This window comes from Arvicola amphibius, chromosome 8, assembly GCF_903992535.2.
Source record: "Arvicola amphibius chromosome 8, mArvAmp1.2, whole genome shotgun sequence".
In the NCBI taxonomy this organism is placed as follows: domain Eukaryota; kingdom Metazoa; phylum Chordata; class Mammalia; order Rodentia; family Cricetidae; genus Arvicola; species Arvicola amphibius.
Genome location: NC_052054.1, coordinates 98584628 through 98597133, shown reverse-complemented (window position 1 = coordinate 98597133; position 12506 = coordinate 98584628). Strand labels below are relative to the sequence as shown.

The following is a 12506-nucleotide window of genomic DNA, read 5'->3' as shown; positions in this document are numbered from 1 at the left end:
ATGGCACTCTGTCAAGGTTCAGAAGCAACAAAATCAAAGCCATGTCTTGTTCAGGTAATTCAAAAAAGTTTAAGAACTGATTTTAGGCCTGGAAATGGTGGCACATGCCTTTAATCTCAATGCTCCAGAGACGGAGGCAGGAGGATCTATGAGTTCAAGGCCAGCCTAGTTTACAAAAAGAGTTACAGGCTGACCACAGCTACATAGTGAAATCCTGTCTCTAAAAATAAGTTTAAAACACAATTTTAAAGAGACCAAAAAACGACAGACACAGGTGTTGGGTGTCGTACAGCAGGGAGGGACCTGTAAGTCAATGGAAAGTATCACTCTGGCTTCTGGTCCCAGCACTGCCAGTCACCACCACTGATTTCTTTCTTCAAATGATTTTTAGATTTCTTTACCTTACGTGTGTTAGTGTTTTGCCTGCATTTATGTGTGTACACCATGCATGTACCCGAGGAGGCAAAAAGAGGACACTGGATCCTCTGGAACTAGAGTTACAGAGCCACCGTGCGGGTGCTGGAATCGAACCTGGGTCCTCTGTGAGAGCAATATATGCCCTTAAGCACTGAAGTGTCTCTCTGGCCCCCACCATTTACTTACTTCTCAAGTGTAACGTTAGACTTTTCTCAAATCAAACATTCAAATTCAGGAGCACAACTTCCGGTTTAAAGGCAGCAGGTGGTGAACTTTTTAAAGCTACAGACTGTCCCCCGAAACATGCTAGTTTCACGTGTGTCTGCTACGTACAGAAATAGCAAGGTCAGACATCAGGCATTTCCTGCCAAGCCTGGGAGGCTGTGGGACCAGCAGGTCTTCTGGGAGACTCTTGAGTGGTTCAGAAGCAACCCCAGTCATTGTGTAGCTGTGAGCCAGGCATGAGACCTCCACGGATGACCCTGATTTGGCCAAAGCATCAAGGGGTACTGTTAAACTTGTCCCGGGCCTCGATGCTACTTCCGAACCATTTGCGTCTAGAGTAATAATGGCCGCCTTGCTTTGTTCTTGGGATCTCTCCTTAGAAGTAGACGAGTGCCGGTCTCAGCCATGCCTGCATGGAGGCTCCTGCCAGGACCTCCCCGCTGCTTACCAGTGCCTCTGCAGCCCAGGGTACGAAGGAGTCCACTGTGAGCTAGGTAAGAGGCCTGCTCAAGACACTGGGGTTCCCCAGCATGGCTGCCTTGTTCCACCACTCCTTCCCTTGGACAGAGATCTGCCTGAGTAGCCATCCCATCCCCTGCTGGCTCTCCGAGGACCATTCTTATGATCGGGATAGATTTAAAAAATTCCTCTGTCCCCGGGAACTGAGAGCTCATCTGAAAATCCTTGGCCTAGGAATCAGACTCAGGCCTGGGGGTGGGGCAGAGGCCTGACCAATATATGACAGGGTGAGACCTGCATCCCTAGTGCCTGTGTGGGTGCTAAGCCCCAAAACAGAGACGCTGGCTTCTGGAAGGGCAAAGCCTGAGAGCTGTTCCCAGTCATAATACTAGAGCGCCTTCAAGCACGGAGGACAGAAGCAGCCACCAGGATATTAGGGATGCTTCATTAGAGACGGGCACTATACCAACCAAGGAGGAACACATGTTGGTGACAGAAAAAAGGCTGTGCTCCAGAGTTGGGATCCCCGGGACTGAGGCCTCAGGGCCTTGCTGATGGTCAGGGAGCAGATTAGAATTCTGGGGACATGCGGGGAGCTCCAGTATGAGACGGTACCATCCCCTGTCTATGCAGAGACAGACGAGTGCCACGCACAGCCCTGTAGAAATGGAGGTTCCTGCAGGGACCTCCCGGGGCTTTCATCTGCCAGTGCCCTGAAGGTTTCACTGGAATCACTGTGAAACAGGTAGGGTTCTCTCAGGTGGGTCCCACAGAACCAGGGTTGCTAGGAGATCCGAGGGAAGTCAGGAGCCACCCTCTTGCTGGACAATCCACCCAGGAAAGAAAACCCCCCAAGGCTGTGGTGACCTGGAGGGAGGAAGGAAACTGGGTGGTGGAGGGATCCCTGAGAGCCCCTCCTACCCACAGGTGCGCCATACCCCTCTCCTGGCCACTGCCCTTGCCTCCCCCTATCCCTTCTTCCCGCTGTTACTCTCCCTCCCTCCCCCAGAGTCCCTCCCTGCAGCTCGGGCCAACCCTTTGGGTGTTCTCCAGAGGTGGACGCCTGTGCCTCCAGCCCCTGCCAGCATGGAGGCCGGTGTGAGGACGGTGGTGGGGCCTACCTGTGCGTGTGTCCAGAGGGCTTCTTTGGCTACCACTGCGAGACAGGTAGGATCTCAGGCCTCTCTGCCCACTGGGGACCCTTCCCTAGCCCTCTGATCTCCTTGGTGGCCCTGTTTGCTGCCTTCACCTTTCTCCACTTCCACTTCCAGGAAGACAGGCTCAGTCCATAGCTCCACATCCACCCTAACTGGCTCTGCTGTCCCTGGAGAGGCTGAGCTTACAGCCCCAGAGCCCCACACCCACTGTCATTTCTGTGAACTCTCTCCCCTATTAGCACATGGTAGGTCCCTCAGTCAGGCCTTTCCTGGCACTGGCACTGCCACTGGTACCGGTAGCAGCTTATCCCTGCTCACCATTGCTCCCAGCACCAGAGTACTACCAGACAGCATTCTAGTCCCTACCTAGAATGGTCTCTCTCAGCCTGAAACCAAGCCCCTCCTAAAAGGGAGCACCAACTTAGAGCCAAGATTGTTTGGCTATGCAGTGCCTGGCAGGTAGCACTTAGAGAGACAGCAGCTGCCATGACACCACCGCACTCCTCCCCAACTCATGTCACCTATGCAACAAGAGGCCTAGTTACAAAAAGAAAAACCAATTCCCCTTCTCACTGCTATTTCTCCCCCTCAGTGAGTGACCCCTGCTTCTCTAGCCCCTGTGGGGGCCGCGGCTACTGCTTGGCCAGCAACGGGTCCACAGCTGTACCTGCAAAGTGGGCTACACAGGCAAGGACTGCACCAAAGGTGAGGGCCAGGAGCTCCGGGAAGGAGAATGGAGGAGCAAGGGGGCCGGAAGGTAGGCCAGGGGCCAAGTGGGGAAGATGGGCAGGACAGCTGCTGACCTAGGTCCCCTTCTTGAGAGCAGGGAGGTGGTACCAACAGCCACACATGTGGAAACATAGACTTCCAAGGGTCACGACAGCCCAATGAGAAGGCTCCCTGCCAGCAATGGCCTGGGTGACCAAGCCCCAGAACCAATCTAGGTGACTTGACTGGGGAGCTGCTCTTTCCAAGCTTAAAGTCTAACCCCTGCACCTTCTTTGTGTTTGGTGACAACTCTGAAGAGCTCCTCCCACCAACAGCTCTCAGGGTAGAGAGGGTGGAGGAGAGTGGGGTCTCCATCTCCTGGAGCCCACCTGAGGGCACCACAGCCAGACAGGTGCTGGACGGCTATGCAGTTACCTACGCCTCCTCGGACGGATCCTCCCGGCGCACAGACTTCGTGGACCGGAGCCGCTCCTCTCCACAGCTGCGAGCCCTAGCAGCCGGCCGTGCCTACAATATCTCTGTGTTTCTCCGTCAAACGAAACACCAACAACAAAACGACATCAGCAGGCCCGCAGCGCTGCTCAACCCGCACCCGTGAGTTCCTGAAGGTGTCCTGCCTGGCCACCGCTGCCCAGGGGAGGAACCTGTCCCTACCTATTGTTTAGTGGACATCTGTGTGGGGGCTGCCATTCCTATTGGGTAGATCAGAGAGGAGATCAGGGCAGGAAGGAGCAGGCACTGAGCTAGGCAATGAGGAGCAGGAGGTGTGGCATCAACTGAACATCCTGTGGCCCTGCAGGAACCCCGCCCTGTGGAAGACTTTGAGGTCACCAACATTTCAGCCAATGCCATCTCAGTGCAGTGGGCTCTCCACAGGATCCAGCATGCTACTGTCAGCAGGGTTCGAGTGTCATCCTCTACCCTGAGGCCTCAGTGGCCCAGTCCACTGAGGTAGACAGGAGTGTGGACCGACTCACATTTGGGTAAGAGAAGGTGCCTCAGGAACACAGGGCCCAGGGTTGTTGTGTATCCATACAGTTATCATCCTTTACCTGAGTGGGGCTGGGGCCTGAGCGAGCCAGCCTCACTGGGGACATGTGCGTGTGTGTGTGTGTGTGTGTGTGTGTGTGTGTGTGTGTGTGCACATGTGTATGTGTGCACATATGTGTGTGTGCTGTCCTACCCTTGTGTAGCCCCAAGCCACTACAAACAGCAATACTCTAACAGTATTGCAAAGGACCCTAGAAAGTGTAAGAATGCCCCAAAATCCAGGTTGTGTCCTTCACAGAATTGTCAAAACAATTTTTTTATTTTTTTTAGATTGAGTTATTTAATTTTACGTGTATAAGTGTTTGTTCTCATGTCTGTGCACCTTGTGCCACAGAGGACTCCTGAAAGTGAAGTTATGGACGGTTATGAGCCACCATGTGGGTGCTGGGGATGGAACCCAGGCCCTCTGCAAGAACAAGTGCTCTTACCCACTGAGCCACCTTCCCAGGCCTCTTAAGACCTCTCTCTTCCTAAACTAGTCATCCAGCTGTGCTGAGGACAGGCTGCTTTGTTCGTGGCCTCCGGGGTTCTTTTCTTCATCTCTCTGCAGACCACCTGTCTCTTCAGTCCACTTGTTAGAGACCGCACTCCTGTTTTGCTGCAACATCTCCCTTTCCATCTTGGGCTGACCTCCAAGGCAGCTGCTTAGGTCCCTGTCAGTAGATCCACATCATGTCTTCTTAGGCAACTCCTGACGGCTTCCCTTGAATGTGTCATTCTCCCATCGTTGTGATTTGTTTTACTAAAACAGCACATTTGAACCAGGCGATGCGGAACTCCAGGACTGATTCTCCTCTTCCATTTTGTTTTGGTTTAAGTTTTTTGTCCCTTGGCTTGCATGGTCACTTTCCCATATTCTCTGGATATGTAGCTGGTGTTGGAATACCCTGCTCCTTAATGCCTGGCTCCCCAAATAGAAGAAAAGAAAATAGAAGTTGGCAGAGGAGCACTGGCTTTTGAATTCTCTGGATGTTACATCACTGGGTGCAATGGGACTAGCAACAGCGGAGAGGGGGCAACAACTGTGCCCCCATGTCCTCTGTGGTCAGAAGCAAGTGGAGACCCCTAACACTTAGAGTGAGGTTTCTTTCTGCCCTGCCAGCATTCTGGAAGTTGCTCTAAAAGCCAGACCATGGCCATTACATGGATCCACACAGAGCAGAGACTTTCTCAGGTTGTCCCATTTCTGGACTTCCCACCTGAACATCTGTCCTCTGACCACAATGTGGCTATGTCCAGACGCTTCTCTCATTTCACTAGATAGGGGGGAAACCTCCCAATCCTGGACCAGTACAGTCCAAGGACTGACCGCTGATCTGCCCCTCATGGAGGTGCCCTCAACCACCAGCAGCAAAATACCCCATCCCTGGTCACACAGGAATATGTGTCCCTCTCTTCCTTGCCCCCTTCTGGCAGGGACCTGCTGCCAGGAAGAAGATACACCGTAAGGCTAACCACCCTCAGTGGGCCTGGAGGAGCCGAGCACCCTACTGAGAGCCTGGCCTCAGCACCACTGAATGTGTGGACCCGTAAGTGGACAGGCAGTTTCTCCTGCAGTCCTCTGTCGCACTTGGCACCTCCTGACATTCTGTCCCTTTCCAAAGTGTCCTTATACTATAAGCCCAGCCCTTGACCTCCCCGAGATCTCTTCCCCGAGGCAAAAGCCCTCTGCATAACAAGTTCCCCATGCTCTCCCTGGGGGTGACAGTGTCACCAGTAACCAAGGCTGGTTTCAGATGCAGCTCCTGATCCCCTCTCAGATCTTAGGTGGTTTTTTGCCAGATGCCCTTTGACCTGACTCTCGCTTTCTCCCTCTGTCCATTCCTCATTCAGGGCCTTGCCTCCAGCGAACCTGACTGCCCTCTCGAGTCAACAGACACCTCTGCCCACATGGTATGGGGACGCCCCCGCTCCAGGTATCTCACTGGAAGCTTATGTCATCAATGTGACCACCAGTCAGAAGCACCAAGAGGCCGCTACATCCCCAATGGGAAGCTGGTGTCCTAACACGGTGCGGGACCTGCTGCCAGGCCGGCGGTACCAGCTCTCAGTTACGGCTGTGCAGAGCACGGAGCAGGGCCAGCTGCACAGCAAGCCTGCACATCTCTACAATCATCACCTGTAAGTGCTCTGACAGGGGGGGCCGGGAGCCGGTTAGACCCACAGCTGCTGCCTGATGTTTTTGGGGTGTGGTGTCCTCAGCCCAGAGGAGGTAGCATAGACAGCTGGCATGGGCCATTCCTGGGAATAGAGACACAGGCACGAGAAAGTGGCTTTTTACCCACGGGTCAGAAAGGACAATTGACAAGGTTAGCAATCTGGAAATACATGTTGTCAAGCCTTCACCAATCCAGTCCAGGCAGGCTTAGCAGCAAATGCAGGACCTCATCCTGCAAAGAGCCACCAAGCAGGCAACAAGGAAGAGGCCCAGGCCTGACCCAAAGGAGTCACTGAACATGAGGCACAAGAGGGGCCCAGAGACTACAAGTGGCTTGGGAGGACAGGAAGGGACATTTGGACAGAGAAGCGCAAAAGCAAAAAGCTGGGGTGGGACTTTCAGGTCCCAAGGGTGACAGGGCACCCTGCGGGAACCCACGAATGTCCCTCGTGCCCCTTTATTACATTCTCAAACCTCACAGGAGGTGTGTGAAAAAGCTTCAGCGGGGCTGAGCATAGTGAAGAGGACGAGCAGGAGCACAGGGACAGACAGCAGGACCTAAGAGCAGGGCAATGGGTCAATGGGAGCCTTCCCGGGCCCCTCCTCCTTCCTCTTCCCAGCCCATGAGGTTGCTTTGTGACACAACAACCCATACAGTGCTAATTCTCAGTCCCAACCCTGCCATTCTACCAGCTGGGCTCCCGGCATACCTGCCAGGTAGAAAGCCAGGTGGGGTCTCACTGTGAGCCTGTCATTACAACAGATCAGAGCCAGGATGGGGCAGATAAAGGAGGAGGCGCAAGGACACTCTAGGGTGACAAGGCCTGAAGCTGCCCATCAGGAAACTGCTGACTCACAAGGCTGTGATCCAATCTGCTTAGCAGATGAAGGGTCTGCTGGGGAGTGTCGGGGAGCTGGCCTTCCAGGGCAGCGTATCTGTTGTGGCACAAATGCACGGCCTCCGCTTAAAAAGGATATAGCAGATGATACAGGCTTCTTGGGCAACATGTACCACTCTCTGCCCTTGCCTAAGCAGGGCTGGGTGTGAGCCACCCACTTTCCTGCAGTAGAGGCAGAGACAGGGACACCAGGCGACCCTAGTTGGTGGCTTCTTCTCCTTCCTCTTCTGCAGCCACCAGGGATGGCACTGACAGACGTTGGCACCAGGGAGGACACCACCTACGGATGCTCAGAAAACAGACCAGCCCCCGTGCGCCTTCCAGAGCTGCGCCTGCTCAATGACCACAGTGCCCCTGAAACACCAACTCAGCCGCCCAGGTACACATGCTAGCCCCGGCCTTGGGTTCCTAGGCTATGCTCAACCCTTGACCCTTCTACCCTGTCTGTAGGTTCTCAGAGCTTGTAGATGGAAGAGCAAGAGTGAGTGCCAGGTTTGGTTGGCTTACCCAGCAAATCAGTCACTGTGAGATCACGTGAGTATTGCAAACTTCCTGGCACCAACTTGGTAATCAACCCTAGTGGCCTCACTGCCCTTGCCCCTAGTGTAAAAATTGTTGAGGCCCTTAAAAACTAGCTCGCACTAGCCTGTGAGTGCTCCACCAGCATCACGATCCTGGACCGTGTGTAAGGTTCTGGACTTCTGGGGGTAGCAGGAAAGGAGCCTGCCATCCACAGTGGGAGGGCTGCCCAGGTTAAGGGCACTCCAGGATTCTGCCTGTGAGAGGCCAGGCACCAAACCTCATGGGATTCCCCAGCTCCTTGGTGATTGAGAATGTTTGAGGGTGGGGAGCAGAGGGCATGAGTAAGGGGTGGAGGGACAGAGGGGATCGGGGGACCATGACCAAAAGGAACAACACCAAGCCAGTTTGCGAGAGAGGGGAAGCCTGCTGGTGGGCAGGCTGAATGTGGAGTACCAAGGCAGAGGACATCAGACCTGCAGACAAGGAGCAACAGCAATGCCTATGGGCAGATTAAGTTCTGTAGAGAGGACGTGCGCTGGGGCCAAGAGCCTAGGCTGCTGAAAATGCTGAAAGGAAGAAATGCACGCACGCACACACACACACACACACACACCACACACACACACACACACACACACACGGAGCAGGGCTACAGGGAAGAGGACAGGAAGAACCTGAGCCTGAGCCTGGGAAAGCGAGAGAGCCCTACACCTCAGCTGCCACACACAAGGAGCCCCCTTAGGAAGCAGCTCTGGGAAAATAGAAAGCATGTCTCTCAAAGGGGCAGTGGGGAAGCGAGGCCCAGCCTTGATGGGAAGACAGGGCTGGGACCACAGTCTCTTGCCAGTGTGTAGCATCAATGAGTGGGCTGGCAGGGATGGGCCTAGGCATGAAGCAAGGGCCCTGTGGTCACCCTTAGCTTCTCCTAGAGCCCACCACTCCGGTGCCGCTCAAGAACACAGAGGAGGCCCCTGAGCAGGTCCGCCTGGCCCTCCAGCTATCCAACAGCAGCAGCAAGGACCCAGAAAGTAAGTCACGTGTGGAGGGGATGGGAGCTGCTTATTCTTCATAGCTACCACAGTGAGAACACCACAGCAGGGGGGAAACGGCAATTTTCAGACCAAGGCAAGATATAGACTAAGTTCCAGCATACACTGTATCAAACATAAGAGTCAGCGGGACTGTGCTCGCTCACCTGAAAGGGTTCTCATTAGACAAAGATGGGACAACTTGAAACCAAGGAATACTAATTGACAGTTTGTTCTCATGTACTGGGGCCAGATTACCAGGAGATGCAGCCTGCAGGGCCGGCAGGCCTCCTCAGTCCCTGAAGCTGACACTGCCTTCCTGTTCCCAGGTGCCCCTGGTAGCTGTTCGAAGATGCCTGTCAGAATGGAGGCACCTGTGTGCCAGGTGCCAATGCCCACAGCTGTGACTGCAGGCCTGGGTTCAAAGGCAGACACTGTGAGCTTGGTGAGTCAGAGCTGGCCTCAGGGCAGCTGTCACCGTGACCTGGGACTTGGCCCTGGGAGGCTGAGCGTACAAACTGGCTATCCCTAAGGGCTTCCAATCTGAGAGATTACAAGGCAGGAGCCAGAAGAGCCCAGGTAGGAAGGATGGTGGATGTGGGATCTGAGGGATGGACCATAAACCAACCACAGGGGCATGGGGACTGCTCAAGGCACTGCCCAGGTCAGGAACGGTTGGTGATTGCAAGGCAACATTTCAGGCGCCAGACTGATGATGAGAGGGAACATATTGGGCTGAGGACCAAAAGTGTTGGAAGCTCCCACAAAGACATAAAATAATCCTGTGAGGCCACAGGAGCCTTAAGGAAAACCAACCTGCTGAAACTAAGCACCCTGAGGCAAGGCCCCAAGTCCAGAAAGAAGCTGACACAGATCCCCAGGCTCACACAGGCTACAGGGCTCTTCCCAGGCGAAGGTCTCTTGAGAGGCAGAAACAGAGCCTCCTCCTTAAGGCTGGCCTTTCTTTCTCCTTTGTGCCACAGCCTGTGAGAAAGTGCCCTCGCCCTGCACACGGCTGTTCTCAGAGACAAAGTCGTTTCCCTGTCTGGGAAGGAGATGTCTGCCACCATGTGTAAGTCAGCTCCGCCTCTGCCTTTGTGCCCTGGTGTTGTGTCCTTATTTCCCCAAGGAGGGACCGACACTGCAGACACTGGCTTGTGGACACTTCTGTCTAAACTATCTGCCCAGCCATGAAGCCAAGAACTGACTAAAGAGAACACAGGCTGAGGTCCCATGCATGGAAGCCCTCACACAGCTCCAGGACCTGACTCTCCTCTTTTCCCTTAAAGCCCAAACATCAATCAGCACATGAGAGCCCCAGTCCCAGCTCTACTACTATCCCAGCGTATGCGGCAGTGAGCAAATCACTCCTGCTGCGGTTTCTTCTCACCTGGACCAGTAGGAAGGACTTGCTGTCTCATCTCTTGAGACCCTACCTGCTATAGCATTCATGACCTCTGGGTCATGTGTCTGAGGACCTGCTGTGCCGGGCTGTTCCAGCACTCAGGGAGCCAGATGCCTGTCTTTAGATGAGGACAGCCATAGCAAAAAGCACAATCTCCGCACAGTGTAGGAGAATCAGGAGTACCCAGGAAAGAAGAGAAAGCGTAGAGACGAGGAGAACAAGGAATGGAGGGGACAGGAGTAGGCTTCATGGGAGAGGAAATGAACAGACATGGAGGGGGTGGGGCTATCAGAGAGAAAGAATGTTCCAGACATCAGGCACATGTGTTGTAAGGTGCCCATATGTACTGAGGAACAGAGGCCAACAATGCAGAGAATAATGTGGGAGCAGAAACGGAGGGTTCCTGGGATCTTGGAGACCCTCAGACGGACCGTGGCATTTGTTCTGAACTGCAGAGATCCTAAAAGGGCTCGTTGGTTGCAGAAGGTGAGGTGTGACCCACGCTGTTCAAGCCCCTCTGGATGCTCCTGGGGAGGAGGAGGAAGCAGGTGAAAGAACAGAAGGAAACGGCAGAAAGTCTCCAAGCTTGAAGGCAAAGCCAGGCTTAGACCAGAAGGGGAAGAGGTCAAAGGTCCTAATCTACATGGGTTTGGGGAAGCAGCCTTGACCACATTCACGCCTGGACCACAAATGACAAATCTGATGTTAGCCTGCCCCTACCATAGTCCTCCGGCTTCCAGCTCTTCTGGTTACACCAGAGCCTGCCTCTGTGTTAGAATGCCCCTGTCATGTGAGGAGAATCCTTCAGTCACCCTTCTGTCCTGCTCTTGTAACCTATATGTATCTTTGAAGAGACTCCCCTTAGCTAACATTTAGGTGGGTTCTTGCTTATATTCTTTCTGATTGGTCTTATTAGAGTGTTTAAATCACTTTACAATTATTATAATGGGGTGGTGTAGCTGGGTTTAAATTCTATGTATCGATTTCTATTTTTTTTCCATCCGAACCTTATTGCTTTTTCCTCTTCTCTGGCTGGGTCACTGATTATAATTGTTTCATTTTGTCCCATAGTCCACGCTAGGATTTTCAATGCACAAGCTTCAGTTTGTCTCCACTCACCTTGAGTTACTTGCATACAACTGCAGTTACAGGAGACTTACTTCCATCTACAGCAGGAAATGTCACAGTACTGTCAGCCGTTTATCGCTATGCATGCTGAAGACCTTGCTTTTCCAACACTTATCATTCCTTTGTGTAACTTAAGATTCCATCTGGTATCATTTTCCTTTTCTGGAAAACTTACTGGAACATTTCTGAGGACACAGATTCATAGATGATGGTTCTCTGCTCTCGTTTGACTTTTGTCTAAGCCTCACTTTGGGCATAAATATTTACTAAGTATAGGGTGATTAGTTGACAGCTGATTCTTGTTTCAGCGCTCCAGGTTAGAAGTATCTTTATGACAACATACTTGGCACACAATGAAAAGGGAGGATTTATTTTGGCTCGTGGGTTATAGAGGTTTCAGTCCATGATGGTGGAGGTCAAGGTGAAGTGGAAGAGCTCCTGGCATGGTTCCTGGTTTCTCCTTTATCCACTTGTACAGTCTGTGGGATGGTGCCATCTACATCACGGCAGCCTTCTCTTCAAACACACACACCCCCAGACACAACCAGGATGCTCTTTACTACCCCATGTGCTTCTAGGTACCACCGAGCTGACAAATTTAGCCCTGTCACCACCATGTCATCTCCATCCCTGTGGCGCCTTTTTTATTGTCTCTTTATTGCTTTCTGGCCAACTTGATCATGTGTTTTGGTTTTGATATTGTTTATTTTTATTCCCTGAGTATTTATTTATTTACTTACTTATTTTGAGGTAGAGTTTCTCTTTGTAGTCCTGCCTGTCTTGGAATTAGCTAATGTAAACCAGGCTGGCCTCAAATTCACAGAGATATACTTGCCTCTGTCTCTGGAGTGCTGGAATTAAAGGTTTGCAGCACCACACAGGTTCCTTCTCTGGAATTTGTTCATCTTGTACTGTATTAAGAAAATAGTGGGCTCTGCCTCTGTCCATAAGGAGGCTGTGCAGCCCAGATGAGACAGACGCCTCTCCCGGCGACTGGTTTCAGAGTTTTCTTGTGACAACAGGTATAAGAAAGTCTACAAAGTTCACCAGGACATCTGCTTTAAAGAGCGCTGTGAGAGCACAAGCCTCAGGAAACCCCAAGCAGGTACAGCCTGGGGCCAGGCTGCCTCATGCAGTTCTGTGGCTGGGTGGGGTAACGGTTAGTGACGCGGGGTTGGAGCAAGTCAGGCTGTTTGCCCAAACACCTCACGTGCGGTTGTACCCTGCTCGGGAAACGGATGCCCACACCTGCACGTGTGGGTGCACAGACAGGCCCCAGCGGTGTGCCTGGCAGGGCGTCACTCCAGTCCTTCACAGAGAATCAGTGCT

General features: G+C 52.9%; 1 protein-coding gene across 1 annotated transcript in view; it reads left to right on the top strand.

Moving 5' to 3' along the window:
• Positions 1-12506, top strand: part of Sned1 (sushi, nidogen and EGF like domains 1) — a 53492-nt gene that overhangs the window by 40251 nt on the left and 735 nt on the right. Inside the window, 25 exon segments of the mRNA XM_038339315.1 lie at positions 1023-1136; positions 1735-1791; positions 1794-1829; positions 1832-1846; positions 2155-2268; positions 2851-2910; positions 2913-2963; positions 3284-3585; positions 3787-3895; positions 3898-3970; positions 5454-5570; positions 5871-5997; positions 6000-6041; positions 6043-6147; positions 6149-6158; positions 7328-7389; positions 7391-7473; positions 7545-7593; positions 7595-7628; positions 8546-8644; positions 8974-8988; positions 8991-9089; positions 9628-9680; positions 9682-9716; positions 12200-12282. Of these exon segments, the coding sequence (XP_038195243.1) occupies positions 1023-1136; positions 1735-1791; positions 1794-1829; positions 1832-1846; positions 2155-2268; positions 2851-2910; positions 2913-2963; positions 3284-3585; positions 3787-3895; positions 3898-3970; positions 5454-5570; positions 5871-5997; positions 6000-6041; positions 6043-6147; positions 6149-6158; positions 7328-7389; positions 7391-7473; positions 7545-7593; positions 7595-7628; positions 8546-8644; positions 8974-8988; positions 8991-9089; positions 9628-9680; positions 9682-9716; positions 12200-12282 (1944 nt within the window).